General features: G+C 39.7%; 1 protein-coding gene across 2 annotated transcripts in view; it reads right to left on the minus strand.

Annotated features, from left to right (window-relative positions):
* SLC23A2 (solute carrier family 23 member 2) overlaps positions 1-20390 on the minus strand; it is a 150220-nt gene that overhangs the window by 84413 nt on the left and 45417 nt on the right. For both annotated transcript variants that reach the window (XM_029220428.1, XM_029220429.1), the window contains exon 2: positions 14821-15074. In XM_029220428.1, coding sequence (XP_029076261.1) covers positions 14821-14928 — 108 coding nt within the window. In that variant the 5' untranslated portion in view covers positions 14929-15074. The remainder of the gene's footprint in view (positions 1-14820; positions 15075-20390) is intronic.

Genomic DNA, 20390 nt, shown 5'->3' on the forward strand with positions numbered 1-20390 from the left:
TTAAAAATACTCTAGATGGGATCAATAGCAGAATAACTGAGGCAGAAGAACGGATAAGTGACCTGGAAGATAAAATAGTGGAAATAACTACTGCAGAGCAGAATAAAGAAAAAGGAATGAAAAAAACTGAGGACAGTCTCAGATGCCTCTGGGACAACATTAAACACACCAACATTCGAATTACAGGGGTTCCAGAAGAAGAAGAGAAAAGAAAGGGACTGAGAAAATATTTAAAGAGATTATAGTTGAAAACTTCCCTAATATGGGAAAGGAAATAGTTAATCAAGTCGAGGAAGCACAGACAGTCCAATACAGGATAAATCCAAGGAGAAATATGCCAAGACACATATTAATCAAACTGTCAAAAATTAAATACAAAGAAAACATATTAAAAGCAGCAAGGGAAAAACAACAAATAACACACAAGGGAATCCCCATAAGGTTAACAGCTGATCTTTCAGCAAAAACTCTGTAAGCCAGAAAGGACTGGCTGGACATATTTAAAGTGATGAAGGAGAAAAAGCTACAACCAAGATTACTGTACCCAGCAAGGATGTCATTCAGATTTGATGGAGAAATTAAAATCTTTACAGACAATCAAAAGCTGAGAGAGTTCAGCACCACCAAACCATCTTTACAACTGATAAAGGAACTTCTCTAGGCAAGAAACACAAGAGAAGGAAAAGACCTACAATAACGAACCCAAAACAATTAAGAAAATGGGAATAGGAACATACATATCGATAATTACCTTAAATGTAAATGGACTAAATGCTCCCTCCAAAAGACACAGATTAGCTGAATGGATACAAAAACAAGACCCATATATCTGCTGTCTACAAGAGACCCACTTCAGACCTAGAGACACATACGGACTGAAAGTAAGGGGATGGAAAAAGGTATTTCCTGCAAATGGAAACCAAAAGAAATCTGGAGTAGCAATTCTCATATCAGACAAAATAGACTTTAAAATACAGAATATTAGAAGAGACAAAGAAGGACACTACATAATGATCAAGGGATCGATCCAAGAAGAAGATATAACAATTGTAAATATTTATGCACCCAACATAGGAGCACCTCAATACATAAGGCAAATACTAACAGCCATAAAAGAGGAAATCGACAGTAACACATTCATAGTAGGGGACTTTAACACCCGACTTTCACCAATGGACAGATCATCCAAAATGAAAATAAATAAGGAAACACAAGCTTTAAATGATACATTAAACAAGATGGACTTAATTGATATTTATAGGACATTCCATCCAAAAACAACAGAATACACATTTTTCTCAGGTGCTCATGGAACATTCTCCAGGATAGATCATATCTTGGGTCACAAACCAAGCCTTGGTAAATTTAAGAAAACTGAAATTGTATCAAGTATCTTTTCCGACCACAATGCTATGAGACTAGATATCAATTACAGGAAAAGATCTGTAAAAAATACAAACGCATGGAGGCTAAACAATACATTACTTAATAACGAAGTGATCACTGAAGAAATCAAAGAGGAAATTAAAAAATACCTTGAAACAAATGACAAAGGAGACATGATGACCCAAAACCTATGGGATGCAGCAAAAGCAGTTTAAGAGGGAAGTTTATAGCAATACAATCCTACCTTAAGAAACAGGAAACATCTCGAATTAACAACCTAACCTTGCACCTAAAGCAATTAGAGAAAGAAGAACAAAAACCCCCTAAAGTTAGCAGAAGGAAAGAAATCATAAAAATCAGATCAGAAATAAATGAAAAACAAATGAAGGAAACGATAGCAAAGATCAATAAAACTAAAAGCTGGTGTTTTCAGAAGATAAACAAAATTGATAAACCATTAGCCAGACTCATCAAGAAAAAAAGGGAGAGGACTCAAATCAGTAGAATTAGAAATGAAAAAGAAGTAACAACTGACATTGCAGAAATACAAAAGATCATGAGATATTACTACAAGCAAGCAACACTATGCAAATAAAATGGACATCCTGGAAGAAATGGACAAATTCTTAGAAATGTACAACCTGCCAGGACTGAATCAGGAAGAAATAGAAAATATGAACAGACCAATCACAAGCACTGAAATTGAAACTGTGATTAAAAATCTTCCAACAAACAAAAGCCCAGGAGCAGATGGCTTCACAGGCAAAGTCTATCAAACATTTAGAGAAGAGCTTACACCTATCCTTCTCACACTCTTCCAAAATATAGCAGAGGGAGGAACACTCCCAAACTCATTCTACGCGGCCACCATCACCTTGATACCAAAACCAGACAAGGATGTCACAAAGAAAGAAAACTACAGGCCAATATCACTGATGAACATAGATGCAAAAATCCTCAACAAAATACTAGCAAACAGAATCTAACAGCACGTTAAAAGGATGATACAGGACTTCCCTGGTGGCGCAGCGGTTGAGAGTCCGCCTGCCGATACAGGGGACACAGGTTCATGCCCCAGTCTGGGAAAATCCCACATGCTGTGGAGCGGCTGGGCCCGTGAGCCATGGCTGCTGAGCCTGCGCGTCCAGAGCCTGTGCTCTGCAACAAGAGAGGCCACAACAGTGAGAGGCCCGTGTATCGCCAAAAAAAAAAAAAGGATCATACACCATGATCAAGTGGGGTTTATTCCAGGAATGCAAGGATTCTTTAATATAAGCAAATCAATCAATGTGATAAACCATATTAACAAATTGAAGGAGAAAAACCATATGATCATCTCAATAGATGCAGAGAAAGCTTCTGACAAAATTCAACATCCATTTATGATAAAAACCCTGCAGAAAGTAGGCATAGTAAAGGCCATATATGACAAACCCACAGCCAACATCATCCTCAATGGTGAAAAATTGAAAGCATTTCCACTAAGATCAGGAACGAGACAAGGTTGCCCACTCTCACCACTCTTATTCAACATAGTTTTGGAAGTTTTAGCCACAGCAATCACAGAAGAAAAGGAAATAAAAGGAATCCAAATCAGAAAAGAAGAAGTAAAGCTGTCACTCTTTGCAGATGACATGATACTATACATAGAGTCCTAAAGATGCTACCAGAAAACTACTAGAGCTAATCAATGAATTTGGTAAAGTAGCAGGATACAAAATTAATGCACAGAAATCTCTGGCATTTCTATACACTAATGATGAAAAATCTGAAAGTGAAATTAAGAAAACACTCCCATTTACCACTGCAACAAAAAGAATAAAATATCTAGGAATAAACCTACCTAAGGAGACAAAAGACCTGTATGCAGAAAATTAGAAGACACTGGTGAAAGAAATTAAAGATGATACAAATAGATGGAGAGATATACCATGTTCTTGGATTGGAAGAATCAACACTGTGAAGATGATTATACTACCCAAAGCAATCTACAGATTCAATGCAATCCCTATCAAACTACCACTGGTATTTTTCACAGAACTAGAACAAAAATTTTCACAATTTGTATGGAAGCACAAAAAACCCAGAATAGCCAAAGCAATCTTGAGAACGAAAAGTGGAGCTGGAGGAATCAGGCTCCCTGACTTCAGACTATACTACAAAGCTACAGTAATCAAGACAGTATGGTACTGGCACAAAAACAGAAAGATAGATCAATGGAGGAGGATAGAAAGCCCAGAGGTAAACCCACGCACATATGGTCACCTTATCTTTGATAAAGGAGGCAGGAATGTACAGTGGAGAAAAGACAGCCTCTTCAATAAGTGGTGCTGGGAAAACTGGACAGCTACATGTAAAAGTATGAGATTAGATCACTCCCTAACACCATACACAAAAATAAGCTCAAAGTGGATTAAAGACCTAAATGTAAGGCCAGAAACTATCAAACTCTTAGAGGAAAACACAGGCAGAACACTCTATGACATAAATCACAGCAAGATCCTTTCTGACCCACCTCCTAGAGAAATGGAAATAAAACCAAAAATAAACAAATGGGACCTAATGAAACTTCAAAGCTTTTGCACAGCAAAGGAAACCATAAACAAGACCAAAAGACAACCCACAGAATGGGAGAACATATTTGCAAATGAAGCAACTGACAAAGGATTAATCTCCAAAATTTATAAGCAGCTCATGCAACTCAATAACAAGAAAACAAACAACCCAATCCAAAAATGGGCAGAAGACCTAAATAGACATTTCTCCAAAGAAGATATACAGACTGCCAACAAACACATGAAAGAATGCTCAACATCATTAATCATTAGAGAAATGCAAATCAAAACTACAATGAGATATCATCTCACACCAGTCAGAATGGCCATCATCAAAAAATCTAGAAGCAATAAATGCTGGAGAGGGCGTGGAGAAAAGGGAACCCTCTTGCACTCTTGGTGGGAATGTAAATTGATACAGCCACTGTGGAGAACAGTGTGGAGGTTCCTTAAAAAACTACAAATAGAACTACCATATGACCCAGCAATCCCACTACTGGGCATATACCCTGAGAAAACCATAATTCAAAAAGAGTCATGTACCAAAATGTTCATTGCAGCTCTATTTACAATAGCCCAGAGATGGAAACAACCTATGTGTCCATCATCGGATGAATGGATAAAGAAGATGTGGCACATATATACAATGGAATATTACTCAGCCATAGAAAGAAACAAAACTGAGCTATTTGTAATGAGATGGATAGATGTAGTGTCTGTCATACAGAGTGAAGTAAGTCAGAAAGAGAAAGACAAATACTGTATGCTAACACATATATATGGAATTTAAGGGAAAAAAATGTCATGAAGAACCTAGGGGTAAGACAGGAATAAAGACACAGACCTACTAGAGAATGGACTTGAGGATATGGGGAGGGGGAAGGGTAAGCTGTGACAAAGCGAGAGAGAGGCATGGATATATATACACTACCAAACACAGGGTAGATAGCTAGTGGGAAGCAGCCGCATAGCACAGGGAGATCAGCTTGGTGCTTTGTGACCACCTGGAGCGGTGGGATAGGGAGGGTGGGAGGGAGGGAGACGCAAGACGGAAGAGATTTGGGAACATATGTATATGTATAACTGATTCACTTTGTTATAAAGTAGAAACTAACATACTATTGTAAAGCAATTATACTCCAATAAAGATGTAAAAAAAAAAAAAAGAAGGGGCTTTGGAAGGTAATAAGATCATAAGGGTACAACCCTCATAATAGACTTAGTATTCTTATAAAAGGGAAAAGAGACACCAGAGCTGCTTCTGTCAGCCTTGTCAGGATCCAGTGAGAAGGCAGCTATCTACAAGCCAATAAGAGAGCCCTCACCAAGAATCAAATCTGCTAGTACCTTGATCTTGTTCTTCCGTGACTCCAAAACTGTGAGAAATAAATGTTTGTGGCTTAAGTCACCCTGTCTATTGTAAATTGTTATAGCAGCCAGGTGACTAAAACAACACTTTTCTTTCTTCGTCTAATCGTGCCGTACTCCAGTTTGTTCTAAAGCACAACCTTTTGGGTTATTCCCCTGGTCAAAACTCTTGGAGAGCTTTTTATTGATAGCGTAGAAACTTCCAAATCCCTTAGCAAATCACTCAGGAACCACCCAGAATCTAGGCTTCCAGCCTAATGGTTCTAACACCATTCCTCCACACCTTTCCTCTTCTACCCCTGACTTGGCTCAGGCTGATCCCTTCCTCTGCACTATCCCAACATGTTCCAACATTGCCTCCTTTCACTTCAAGGTCCATTTCAGCTGCCCCTGCGTCCAGGGCCCAACACAGCCAGGGTCCTCTCCCCACCTCAACACCTCCTGCCTCTTACCCACACCTCTCTTTGTCTAATGCAATCATATTTTCCATGGGAGATGTGTTTTAAAGTCAGCCAAAAACTCATCTATATTTGAAACTACCCTAGAGATCTCTTAGGAGGACTAACCCTATAATCCAAAATACCATTTCTCAAATGCACTGAGCGGCCACATTATAGGGAAAAGAAAACAAAAACACAACCAGAACCATGAAGTCAGTCATATGCTCACACAGACAAGTAGCTGGAGGAAAAAAAACTGAGCCTCATTTTTCACCACTGCTCCCACTGGAGCATCAGCTATAGCAGTTTAATCACCACCACTCCCAACTCTTTATTTCGAAGACCGTTCCCAAGAACATCTGTGAAACTCAGAAGATAAATGCCCTGTACCTGTTGTTAGTGTTGCTAATGTGCAGCTCCTGCCTTGCTCACTGGCTGTGAACTCCTTGGGGACAAGAGCCTATGTGATCCAACGGATATAAACTTTACTTAATTAACACACCATGTCAGCTAGATGCTTTGGGCAAATCCCTACATTTCACCTTCCCAAAGAACCACTTGGAAAGTTCTAAAGCCACTTTCACCTCTAAGGCTATCAGAGTCTATGAAATTAGTGTGTAGACCTGTGGTCCCTGAATGAGGAACAGGGAGAGACAGACACACTTCCTAAGAGCAGAGAGGCAGCGACCAAAATAATCCTACCAGTTGGGCAGCGAAAACGGACCAGCTCTTACCTAGCCTCCTACCTCTGTCCTATCAACAAGCAAATCATTCAAAATGGTCTTCTATCTTACTGTCTAAGTTTTCTTAGGGTAGCAATTTCACTAGTGATTAAATATGGGCACTACTGTTCCTCTTTTTATTGTATTAGAAAATATTTTCTAACAAAACTTTCTACAACCCCAAATTCCAACAAATGAACTATTTCTTTATAAAAATTTTTGGATAGGCTTTTGTTTTCATCTGTTTTCCTTCTATTATTTCACCTTCCATTTTCTCATAAGCTCGAGGCAGCACATGTTAACACACCTCTTGGCATCCCTGTTCTAAGTCATCCTGATGATTCATGTGCTGACCTTAACAGCTTATCCCCTTGATATTTCACTCTCCTCCCACTAGCTCAATCCCATGATTCCAACTCTATTACTCCTCTTTTTCTTCTCCCTTTATAATGCCTACTTTTATAGCCCAAGACTAGAGTAAAAATTCCATAACATCCCTATATGAAACTGCTCTAGTGTTAAATTACTTTATATTCACATTATATTTATGTCTAACTACATATTATATCCACATTCCCAGCTCGCATGTACTTGTAATCCTGCTGAAGATGGATCTGGAAATTAATGCTTTGAGGAATACTCCGTCCCAACCCCACCCCTAAATAACAATGGAGTTGGGAAAGCCCCAAAATAGGCAAGGCTAAAAACAGACAAGCCTTTTAGAATACAAGAAACATAAAGCGATGAATGGGTGGACACTGGAACCCACGAGACTCTGAGCCTGGAAGACCTCAGTCAGGCAGCTCCCATGGAAAAACAGGGACTTAAGGGTCCCCACACAAGGGGAGGACCAGAACCAGGTTCAGTGCTCAGGGGCCAGCGGGTCTCCTCACTCCTTCATGTTATGGTCTGTACCCACTGGGAGAAGACAGGAAGACCTCCACTGTAAGAACAGGTTCTGGACTGGATCCCGGAAAGGAAAAGGCAAAACTATAGAGAAAAAAGTGGGGAGTGGCAGAGAGAGAGAAGAAAATATCAAAAGAAACAAGGATTTCACACCAGAGGAAAGTAGAACAATTGGAGAAATACTTTAGTACATTAGGGTCCTCAATAATTTAAAAGTACAAACATTTTAAAACAAATACATACATACAAGAAATTAAGAACAAAAATAGGCAGATATAGGGCTTCCCTGGTGGCGCAGTGGTTGAGAGTCTGCCTGCCGATGCAGGGACACAGGTTCGTGCCCCGGTCCAGGAGGATCCCGCATGCCGCGGAGCGGCTGGGCCCGTGAGCTGTGGCCGCTGGGCCTACGCGTCCGGAGCCTGTGCTCCGCGACAGGAGAGGCCACGGCAGTGAGAGGCCCGCATACCACAAAAGAAAAAAAAAAAAAAAAGGCAGATATAAACCAAATAGTAATTTTAGAAATAAGAAAATAATCACTGCAATAAAACTTCAACATAAACACATGACTGTACACAAAGAATTAACAAATTGTAAAATAACACTAGGGAATCCAGCCAAAAGGAAGCACTAGAAAAAGATATACAAACCATGAGAAAGCAGTTAAAGAGAAATGGAGACAGAACCGGAGTATATAATTAATAGAAGTCCATTCAAGAATTGAGAGCAAAATACAGTTATTTTCAGATGTGCAAAGACAAAGTCAGTGACCATTCACAGTCCCTTGGTGTAGTTTAAAAAAAAAGTGAACAAAGAGGGAAGGAGAGTGCTACAAGAAACAACAGTGAACATGAAAACTGATAACAGGTTGGTGAATTTAACTGCTAACGGTGCAATATCACAATCTGAATGCTAAAATAAGCCTAAAACTCTAAGCCAAAATGACAAGGCAAGTGGGTGGCTAAGGTGTACTCAAGTTTTTGTCTCTCAAGTGGAGAAGGGTGAGGGTGAATGGTCTGCTGGGCAAATGCCGCAGGAGAGACAAGTCAATATTCAGGCATGAACTTTCCTCAGAGATGCTCTAATTTAAACTTGGAAACCTGACATCTCTTCCTCTAGATAATCTGTGTCGACCTTAAGTCTTCAGTATAACAGAAAATCTAGTTTCAAAATTTCACTTTACAGAAAGAAGGAAAACAAGTAACACCAGTTGTAAAATCAGTGGAACATCTCTCTGAATTCACAGAGTAAAATTCAAAATATAACTGTAAATCAGGGCAACCAACGTACTTAAAGATGCCGTGTTCACGTCTTTCTTACTGGGTAATGTTTCAGTGAGGCAAATTCTAGGACCATGTTTTAAGGAATCCTAGAACGGTATTCTTGACATTAACCTCATTTCCTATATTAAGGGAAAAACAGCTGAAGCAAGTTCCCTCTAAAGAGCTTTTTTCTTTCTTAAACCAACACTTTAGGTAACTTTATACACATCAAGTCATAATCCCACATCTGAAAAAATATTAGCGTTGAATATAATGAATGTGTGTAATCAACCTTCTCTGACTGATATAACTTGTCCAGGCAAAATACCTCTATCTTTGATGCTACTGCCATAATACAAGTCATGGACAGTTGGGTTCCAAACAATGAATGTCATTCATTCATTCTTCCACCTTGAAATACAAGTATGAAGTTGGGTGACAGGTTATTTCACAAAAACACATTTTTGGAGATAAAATTAAGCCTTCAACATCCTCCAGTACACAGTAAGCACTGGGCCAGTTTCACAATATTCACAGCAAGGCATGCTTCCTTCTTGGAGTTAATCCCATCAGGTGACTCTAGGCAGAGCCAAAACCACTGTCAGCCAACAGGGTTCCCAAAGCCTCTCTCGCGTGAAAAGGATTTGGTTTTCAAATGCCTTAACCTTCGCTGAAAACAGGAGTATTAAAGCTAATCCTACACTGAGCTCTGCCCGCCAGAGCAACAGTCAGCTCTACCCACCACTAAGTCCCTCCCATCAGGAAACTTACACAAGCCTCTTAGATAGCCTCATCCACCAGAGGGCAGAGAGCAGAAGCACTACAATCCTGCAGCCTGTGGAACAAAAACCACATTCACAGAAAGACAGACAAGATGAAAAGGCAGAGGGCTATGTACCAGATGAAGGAACAAGATAAAACCCCAGAAAAACAACTAAATGAAGTGGAGATAGGCAATCTTCCAGAAAAAGAATTCAGAATAATGATAGTGAAGATGATCCAGGACCTCGGAAAGAATGGAGGCAAAGATCGAGAAGATGCAAGAAATGTTTAACAAAGATCTAGAAGAATTAAAGAACAAACACACAGAGATGAACAATACAATAACTGAAATGAAAACTATACTAGAAGGAATCAATAGTAGAATAACCGAGGCAGAAGAACGGATAAGTGACCTGGAAGACAGAATGGTGGAATTCACTCCTGCGGAACAGAATAAAGAAAAAAGAATGAAAAGAAATGAAGACAGCCTAAGAGACCTCTGGGACAACATTAAATGCAACAACATTTGCATTGTAGGGGTCCCAGAAGGAGAAGAGAGAGGGAAAGAACCAGAGAAAATATCTGAAGAGATTATAGAGGAAAACTTCCCTAACATGGAAAAGGAAATAGCCACCAGAGTCCAGGAAGTGCAGCGAGTACCATACAGGATAAACCCAAGGAGAAACACACCGAGACACATAGTAATCAAATTGGCAAAGATTAAAGACAAAGAAAAATTATTAAAAGCAGCAAGGGAAAAACGACAAATAACATACAAGGGAACTCCCATAAGGTTAACAGCTGATTTCTCAGCAGAAACTCTGCAAGACAGAAGGGAGTGGCATGATATACTTAAAGTGATGAAAGGGAAGAACCTACAACCAAGATTACTCTACCCGGCAAGGATCTCATTCAGATTCGATGGAGAAATCAAAAGCTTTACAGACAAGCAAAAGCTAAGAGAATTCAGCACCACCAAACCAGCTCTACAACAAATGTTAAAGGAACTTCTCTAAGTGGGAAACACAAGAGAAGAAAAGGACCTATAAAACCAAACCCAAAACAATTAAGAAAATGGTCATAGGAACATACATATTGATAATTACCTTAAACGTGAATGGATTAAATGCTGCAACCAAAAGAAACAGGCTTGCTGAATGATACAAAAACAAGACCCATCTATATGCTGTCAACAAGAGACCCACTTCAGACCTAGGGACACATAGAGACTGAAAGTGAGGGGATGGAAAAAGATATTCCATGCAAATGGAAATCAAAAGAAAGCTGGAGTAGCAATACTCATATCAGATAAAGCAGACTTTAAAATAAAGAATGTTACAAGAGACAAGGAATGACACTATATAATGATCAAGGGATCAATCCAAGAAGAAGATACAATTATAAATTTATATGCACCCAACATAGGAGCACCTCAATACATAAGGCAACTGCTAACAGCTATAAAAGAAGAAATCAACAGTAACACAGTAATAGTGGGGAACTTTAACACCTCACTTCCACCAATGGACAGATCATCCAAACAGAAAATTTATAAGGAAACACCAGCTTTAAATGACACAATAGACCAGATAGATTAATTAATATTTATAGGACATTCCATCCAAAAACAGCAGATTACACTTTCTTCTCAAGAGCGCATGGAACATTCTCCAGGATACATCACACCTTGGGTCACAAAACAAGCCTCAGTAAATTTAAGAAAATTGAAATAATATCAAGTATCTTTTCTGACCACAAGGCTATGAGATTAGAAATCAATTACAGGGAAAAAAACTTACAAAACACAAACACATGGAGGCTAAACAATACATTATTAAATAACCAAGAGATCACTGAAGAAATCAAAGAGGAAATCAAAAATTACCTAGAAACAAATGACAATAAAAACATGACGATCCAAAACCTATGGGATGCGCCAAAAGCAGTTCGAAGAGGGAAGTTTATAGCTATACAAGCCTACCTCAAGAAACAAGAAAAACCTCAAATAAACAATCTTACCTTACACCTAAATGAACTAGAGAAAGAAGAACAAACAAAATCCAAAGTTAGCAGAAGGAAAGAAATCATAAAGATCAGAGTAGAAATAAATGAAATAGAAACAAAGAAAACAATAGCAAAGATCAATAAAACTAAAAGCTGGTTCTTTGAGAAGATCAACAAAATTGATAAACCATTAGCCAGGCTCATCAAGAAAAAGAGGGAGAGGACTCAAATCAATAAAATTAGAAATGAAAAAGGAGAAGTTACAACAGACACCGCAGAAATACAAAGCATCCTAAGAGACGACTACAAGCAACTCTATGACAATAAAATGGACACCCTGGAAAAATGGACAAATTCTTAGAAAGGTGTAACCTTCCAAGACTGAACCAGGAAGAAACAGAAAATATGAACAGACCAATCACAAGTAATGAAATTGAAACTGTGATTAAAAATCTTCCAAAAAACAAAAGTCCAGGACCAGATGGCTTCACAGGTGAAGTATATCAAACATTTAGAGAAGAGCTAACACCCATCCTTCTCCAACTCTTCCAAAAAATTGCAGAGGAAGGAACACTCCCAAACTCATTCTATGAGGACACCATCACCCTGATACCAATATCAGACAAAGATACTACAAGAAAAAATAATTACAGACCAATATCACTGATGAATATAGAGCAAAAATCCTCAACAAAATACTAGCAAACAGAATTCAACAACACATTAAAAGGATCATACACCATGATCAAGTGGGATTTATCCCAGGAATGCAAGGATTCGTCAATATATGCAAATCGATCAATGTGATACACCATATTAACAAATTGAAGAATAAAAACCGTACGATCGGTCTTCCCTGGTGGTGCAGTAGCTGAGAGTCTGCCTGCCAATGCAGAGGACACGGGTTCGTGCTCCGGTCCGGGAAGATCTCACATGCCGCGGAGCGGCTGGGCCCCTGAGCCGTGGCTGCTGAGCCTGCCCGTCTGGAGCCTGTGCTCCACAATGGGAGAGGCCACAACAGTGAGAGGCCCAAGTACAGCAAAAAAAAAAAACAAAAACCATATGATCATCTCAATAGAGGCAGAAAAATCTTTTGACAAAATTCAACATGCATTTATGATAAAAACTCTCCAGAAAGTGGGCATAGAGGGAACCTATCTCAACATAATAAAGGCCATATATGACAAACCCACAGCAAACATCATTCTCAATGGTGAAAAACTGAAAGCATTTCCTCTAAGATCAGGAACGAGACAAGGATGTCTACTCTCACCACTATCATTCAACATAGTTTTGGAAGTCCCAGCCATGGCAATCAGAAAAGTAAAAGAAATAAAAGGAATACAACTCGGAAAAGAAGAAGTAAAGCTGTCACTGTTTGAAGATGACATGATACTATACATAGAGAATCCTAAAAATGCCACCAGAAAACTACTAGAGCTAATCAATGAATTTGGTAAAGTTGCAGGATACAAAATTAATGCACAGAAATCCCTTGGATTCCTATACACTAATAATGAAAAATCTGAAAGAGAAATTAAGGAAACACTCCCATTTACTATTGCAACAAAAAGAATAAAATACCTAGGAATAAACCTACCTAGGGAGACAAAAGACCTGTATGCAGAAAACTATAAGACACTGATGAAAGAAATTAAAGATGATACCAACAGATGGAGAGATATACCATGTTCTTGGATTGGAAGTATCAATATTGTGAAAATGACTATACTACCCAAAGCAATCTACAGATTCAAAGCAATCCCTATCAAATTACCAATGGCATTTTTTACGGAACTAGAACAAATAATCTTAAAATCTGGAGACAAAAAAGACCCTGAAGAGCCAAAGCAGTCCTGAGGGAATAAAACGGAGCTGGAGGAATCAGACTCCCTGACTTCAGACTATACTACAAAGCTACAGTAATCAAGACAATATGGTAATGGCACAAAAACAGAAATATAGATCAATGGAACAAGATAGAAAGCCCAGAGATAAACCCACACACCTACGGTCAACTAATCATGTCAAAGGAGGCAAAGATAAACAATGGAGAAAAGACAGTCTCTTCAATAACTGGTGCTGGGAAAACTGGACAGCTACATGTTAAAGAATGAAATTAGAACACTCCCTAACACCATACACAAAAATAAACTCAAAATGGATTGAAGACCTAAATGTAAGACCAGACACTATAAAACTCTTAGAGGAAAACATAGGAAGAACACTCTTTGACATAAATCACAGCAAGATCTTTTTTGATCCACCTCCTAGAGAAATGGAAATAAAACCAAAAATAAACAAATGGCACCTAATGAAACTTCAAAGCTTTTGCACAGCAAAGGAAACCATAAACAAGACGAAAAGACAACCCTCAGAATGGGAGAAAATATTTGCAAACGAATCAACGGACAAAGGATTAATCTCCAAAATATATAAACAGCTCATGCAGCTCAATATTAAAGAAACAACCCAATCCAAAAATGGGCAGAAGACATAAATAGACATTTCTCCCAAGAAGACATACTGATGGCCAAGAAGCACATGAAGAGCTGCTCAACATCACTAATTATTAGAGAAATGCAAATCAAAACTACAATGAGATATCACCTCACACCAGCTAGAATTGGCATCATCAGAAAATCTGCAAAACGCTGGAGAGGGTGTGGAGCAAAGGGAACCCTCTTGCACTGTTGGTGGGAATGTAAATGGATACAGCCACTATGGAGAACAGTATGGAGGGTCCTTAAAAAACTAAAAATAGAATTAGCATATGATCCAGCAATCCCACTGCTGGGCATATACCCAGAGAAAACCATAATTCAAAAAGACACATGCACCCCAATGTTCATTGCAGCACTATTTACAATAGCCAGGTCATGGAAGCAACTAAATGCCCATCGACAGACGAACGGATAAACAAGTTGTGGTACATATATACAATGGAATATTGCTCAGCCATAAAAAGGAACGATATTGAGTCATTTGTTGAGACGTGGATGGATCCAGAGACTGTCATACAGAGTGAAGTAAGTCAGAAAGAGAAAAACAAATATCGTGTATTAACACATGTATGTGGAACCTAGAAAAATGGTACAGATGAGCCAGTGCGCAGGGCAGAAGTTGAGACACAGATGTAGAGAACAAACGTATGTACACCAAGGGGGGAAAACCGCGGTGGGGTGGGGATGGTGGTGTGCTGAATTGGGCGATTGGGATTGACATGTATACACTGATGTGTATAAAACTGATGACTAATAAGAACCTACTATATAAAACAAAACAAAACAAAACAAAAAAGAAAACTAATACTAAACTTTCTTTGGGTTAAAAAGAAAAAAAAAAAAGCTAACCCTAGTCAATGCAGAAACTACTTTAGAGTGACTTAAGAAGAAAAAAAGACAGGAAATGCTGTTACCGGAAGAGTAAAGAAAGCCGGGTGCTTCGCTTCATCTTCATATTTGCCTTCAGTTGAACTTCCAGCCTCCATGGATTTGGATGTAGTGTTCTTACCAATACCCATCATTAAGAGAAAACGAGTAACTTGACCTTTGGACTGAAGTGGCTGGAAGTTAAGGCTTGTTCACACAAGGAGCCCAGGATCAGAGTCAGCTCTTCCAGTGCCAATTCTCAGGCAGAGATGAGCCCCACAAGTGCCATCTCTCAGCACACCTAGAAAAAGAGAAAGCAGCCAAATTACATCAAGCACTCAAACAGTACAGGACACACAGACACTGTGTTTCCTGCATGGGAAAGTCGAAGTACAAATTATATCCAAACACCAAAAAAACTTATTACACTTTTCAAGTCCCCATCCACCTTCATTTATAGTCACTCAGATTCTGAATCACCTTTTGGAGCGGGCGGTGGGTGGGGAACCACCAAAGTGAACCACCAAAAATATTAGAATACTAGGGAGAAAAAATAGCTGAGGGATTTTTTTGACATGCATTATGGTATCTATCTTAGAGCCCAGCACTATCCAATAGAACTTTCTGCAATGATGGAAATGTTCTACATCTGCCTTGTCCAATACAGTCATCACTAGTCACTGGCTACTGAGCACTTGAAATGTGACCAGTGCAACAGAGAAACTGAACCTTTAAACTGTATCAAATTTAAGTTTAAATAGCCACTTGTGGCTGGTGGCAATCATACTAGACAGTTCAGTTATAGCCAATTTACTACAATTGTATGGATATTAAAATAATTCTGAATTTCCTACAGGTGCCCAATTAAAGGCTGGGAAGACACTGAAAAGCACAAAAAAGAGGAGACAAAACCAACCTAGGATTAAATGGCCATACAGAATTCCAGGAAGGTGGCAAGGTGAGCTTAAATGGGCTAGAATGCCATACAAAAAACAGAACCGAAACATTCAATATCAAATCAAATGACAACATAAACCTAAAAAAGTAATCCAACCCCAAAAAAGGGGGTTGGGGAAGTAAAGTGGCAAGAGATAAGAAAGGGTCCGAGGAGAATCAAGACCCAAGGTGGATCTGACATGCTCGGAGAATCTCAGAGAATCTGGACAACGCTCCAAACTAAGAGAAAATCCAAGTAAAAGTCAAAGGCAGGAAGCTACTGAAACAATCCCATGCAGCAGAAAATATTAAAAACTCAATTTCAAACAACAGAAGTATTACTTGAACAATAAAAGAGATCCACCAAAAGATTAAAAAGCATTTGGAGAATTTGGCTTAAAAAATGAGAGGGCACTGGTTGCAGTGGTTGGGAGTCTGCCTGCCAATGCCGGGGACACAGGTTCAAGCCCTGGTCCGGGAAGGTCCCACATGCCACGGAGCAACTAAACCCATGAGCCACAGCTACCCAGCCTGCATTCTGGAGCCCATGAGCCACAACTACTGAAGCCTGCGTGCCACAGCTGCTGAGGCCCATGCACCTAGAGCCCGTGCTTCCAACGGGAGAAGCCACCACAATGAGAAGCCCGTGCACTGCAGCGAGGAGTAGCCCCTGATTGCCGTAGCTGGAGAGAGCCTGCACGCAGCAACAAAGACCCAACACAGCCAAAAATAAATAAATAAATTTATTTATTTAAAAAAAAGAGAGAGGGCACAAGGGATCCCTTCCAGGATTGGCACACGTACAATCAAACATGCCTAGGTGTTTCTACTTTTTTTTGGTGGGGGGCACGCAGCACAGCTTGCGGGATCTTAGTTCCCTGACCAGGAATTTAACCTGCACCCTTGGCTGTGAAAGTGCAGAGTCTTAGCCATGGGACTGCCAGGGAATTCCCTAAGATAAAGAAAAAAATACCACAAGCATGTAGGGGTGAGAAGGGACAGAATACATTCACTGGCACTCAGATTAGAACAATGCGTATAGACCTTAGCACCAATTAATTTCCCACAAGGAATGAATAACCCAGACAAGCTGTCCTGCAAATGTGAAGGCAAACCTACAAGAAGTTTGGAAAGACTAGTAGGAAAACTTCTGTTCAAAGAATTCTCTTATGGACACTTCATTCAACAAATACTTTAGATGAGCCAGGGGAAAAACTGAAATAGAAACAAATAAAAAAAGAGAAAGAATTAACAAAATTTGAAAATTCAATAGTTAGAGGGCAAAAAGGAAAAAATAAAAGAAATAGTTGCCAGAATATCAAGTTGCCTCTATAGAATCGAGCTAGGTGCACACACCAAAATTTTTTGAGGTGGCTCTTTTGGTTTAAATGTTCATGCACATTTTGCATTCTTGTTCACATTATATACATGTCTCTTTAAAGCAGCAGCTCTCAACGATGAGTGATTTTTTTCCTCCAGGGGACATTTGGCAATGTCTGGAGGCATTTTTGGTCATCACAACTAGGAGAGAGCTACTAGTACCTAATAAGTGGAGGCCAGGAGTGCTGCTAAACATGCACAGGACAGACAGTAATTTTTTGTTATATTTGATGCAAGTATCTTATCCCAGCTTTTTGTTTGCTCATGAATTTTGTGAATGATCTTTTAGAACTGTTTTTATTTTTATGTAATCAAATCCATCAATCTTCTACATTGTGATTTAGCCAGTGCCATCCATCAGCTTCCCAAGATCTGAAAAAAAAAAAAAAAAAGATACAGTGTGACAGCAAACATACCTAAATATAAAATCTGCCTGAAGTAGCCCTGACATTTTTACCTCGACCAAGAGCTTATGTTTGCCAGAAGACAGGACAAGCAAAGAGGATGGTGAAATTGTTAGATTTTTACAAGACCACCTGCCTTACAGTCACATTCAGAGGGACCATTAAGTTCTTTGCTCTACATCCAGCCCCACTGCCATTAGGATGCCAGCAGACCCACGTTAACTTTAGGGAAAATGACAGGACTTTAATGTAGAATACATTTATTCTACTAGGTTAATTTTATCTTCATGTTTGTTTCAGATGTGTACATCCACTGCAGCAGCCAACCCTCCCCACTGCTCCCCATCACCAGGAACAGAGGGGGACCAATTCCATCCTGACAAGACCACTTTTCGTCAAGTACTCTGTACTCCATTTCCCTACCAAATGTTTAACCGACCCTCACAAGCTATACTGAGGGGGCCCATCCACTCCCTTTGCCTGTCTCTTACCGAACAGCAGCCTTCAGAGAGTCCCGAAGATATAGACCCAAATGAGCATGAAAGGTTTTGGGGCTGAAGAAAGCACAGGGCAGGAAGCTTTGAGAAAGTCTTTGGGGCAGAGGGCTGCAAAGCCTGGGAAGGGTGGACAAATGGAGGGAAGAAGAAGAGGAAGAAAGGGAGAAGATAATGAACACTGAAAACAAAAACGCATCTTTTTAAGTTCCAAAATGACACAGTATTCAACAGCCAAGTACTCAAGACTGATGAAGACAGCCTGAAGGCCAGAAACCACGCATCAACCTGAGATCAGAGTGTTTTATGCACAGACCTGAACTTTTGTGTGGGGAAATGCCAAGGCCCAAAGGCAAACGCAGCAAAAGATTTAAAAAGGTGGAGTTTAGGGCCTGTGTTAGAATTTGTGGTAAAACAAAAGGCAAAATCTCCCAGGGAACCTGACACCAGGGAAAGTTTGTCCTCCCACAGTGCCCAGTGACGCCACTTCCTACTCCTTGCAAAAGAAAGAGAATAAGCAAAGCCACTGCTATCTTGCCCCTGACCACATGACAAGGGGAAAGGAGATGCTGGGGGATAAAAGATCAGATTCACAAATAACGAAAACAGTAATAATGACAGCAGTTTTCCAGCTAAGCGCCGATGTGTGCCAGACACATGTCTTACATCTCATTATATAAATGGCAATTATTTCTCCCTAGTAAGCATAGTATTACTTGATAGGCACACTAACTCCACAAAAGTGGAAACTGAGCTTCACAGAAGTTAAGTAACTTGCCAAAGGACACACAGCTATAAGCAGTGCAGCAGCAGGATTCAAACTTAAATCAGTATTCCTGTCCTAACAATGTTTGTACAAACAAGACATAAAACTATCCTCAGTTTACAGCCAACCTCCCTGAGCGAATAAGGTCCAGGCCAGCTGGCCTTAAACATTGTCTTCAGGATACTTTCTGTCCTCCTTGTGATTTTTGAGGGAGGTCCAAGGGGCAGAAATGGCCAAGCTCCTTCTCCAGGGCTAAAGCCTGCTCCCCTTAGACCAGGAACCCCCAAATCTGCACACTTCTGGCCACTGTGTGGCACGAGCCATCATCTCAACAGCACAACAGCCTCGTCTCATTTTCTTGTTCCATCTTGATAGCTCTACTGCAGCGGGCACGGCCATACTACAGAAACTACCATACCCTTTTGATGGCGTCCTAATTAGCCAGAGAATGACACCCAAATTCCTTAACAAGGCTGCAGGTCCACTGTGAAGCCTATGGTGAAATTTGCCCTCGCTATGCTGTAGTTTCCATCTTTCAGTTCCTTGAAGGTGTTGGGTTCTCCTCTAGCCCTCAGGCCCTTGCACATGCTGTCCCTCCAAAATAGGCACCCTTCATCTCGCCCCTTTCCCTTGGGGTAACTCCCGTCAGTGCTGCCTCTGATCACCACACCTCATCATGGCGTCTGGGAACCATAAAGATGGTTACGATACAACAAGATAATGTCTACCTGCTCAGCCAGACAGGTGCAGAACAAGAGGCATTATCCCCAGTGCCTAACTTGGCACCTGTATTAAAGGCTCCCCAAAATATGTAGAACGAATAAATGACGCTTAAAAATATAATAATAAAGGTACTTCATATAATGTAACAGTCATTCTTGCTTAATACTCTTTCTTAATCTTGGAAAAGGAAAGTAACAGCCAATATCAAACTTATCTGTGATACAACAGATACATTAATGTCAAGGACAAGCCAAGTTGTCGACATCACTGCTATCATTCAACTGACAGAGAAAGATGAGGGGAAATATTTGAAAGGAAAAGAGTGAATTATAGCCATATTAAGAGATATGAAAATTGTAGAGAATCTTTGCATAGATGGCTAGATACAAACACATGAGCAAGGCTCTTTCAGTGCTGACTGATTCTAACATTTCCCAGTTTCCAGCAATAAGCATCTAGATCAGAAGCTAGCAAACCATTGCCTGGCCTGGTTTGGTGTGGTCCCCAGCTATGAATGATTTTTACATTTTTTAAAGGTTGTAAACAACACCAAGGAAGAAGAACATATGACAGAGACCATCTGGCCCATGAAACCTAAGATATTTACAGAAAAGTCTGCTGACTCCAAAGGTAAGAGGATGAAGGAATCCTGTTTAGAATGGTAATAAGAGCATTAAATACTTAATAAATTTAACAAAAATGAGCATGACCTTTACAAATAAAGCTATAACCTATTATTAAGGGCCATAAAATAACCAGAAAAACAGACAATATTCTTGGATAAGAGAGCTACTATAAGGGTATACATTCTCCTACAAACATAAAGTATATAAATTTAATAAAAATCAATTAATACCTTAAAGGGGGAGAAAAGGGAGCTTGCTAAAATTCCTGTGGAAGAATAAGCAAAAGTA

This window comes from Monodon monoceros, unplaced genomic scaffold, assembly GCF_005190385.1.
Source record: "Monodon monoceros isolate NGI ecotype Baffin Bay Population unplaced genomic scaffold, NGI_Narwhal_1 Super_Scaffold_13, whole genome shotgun sequence".
Classification (NCBI taxonomy): Eukaryota; Metazoa; Chordata; class Mammalia; order Artiodactyla; family Monodontidae; genus Monodon; species Monodon monoceros.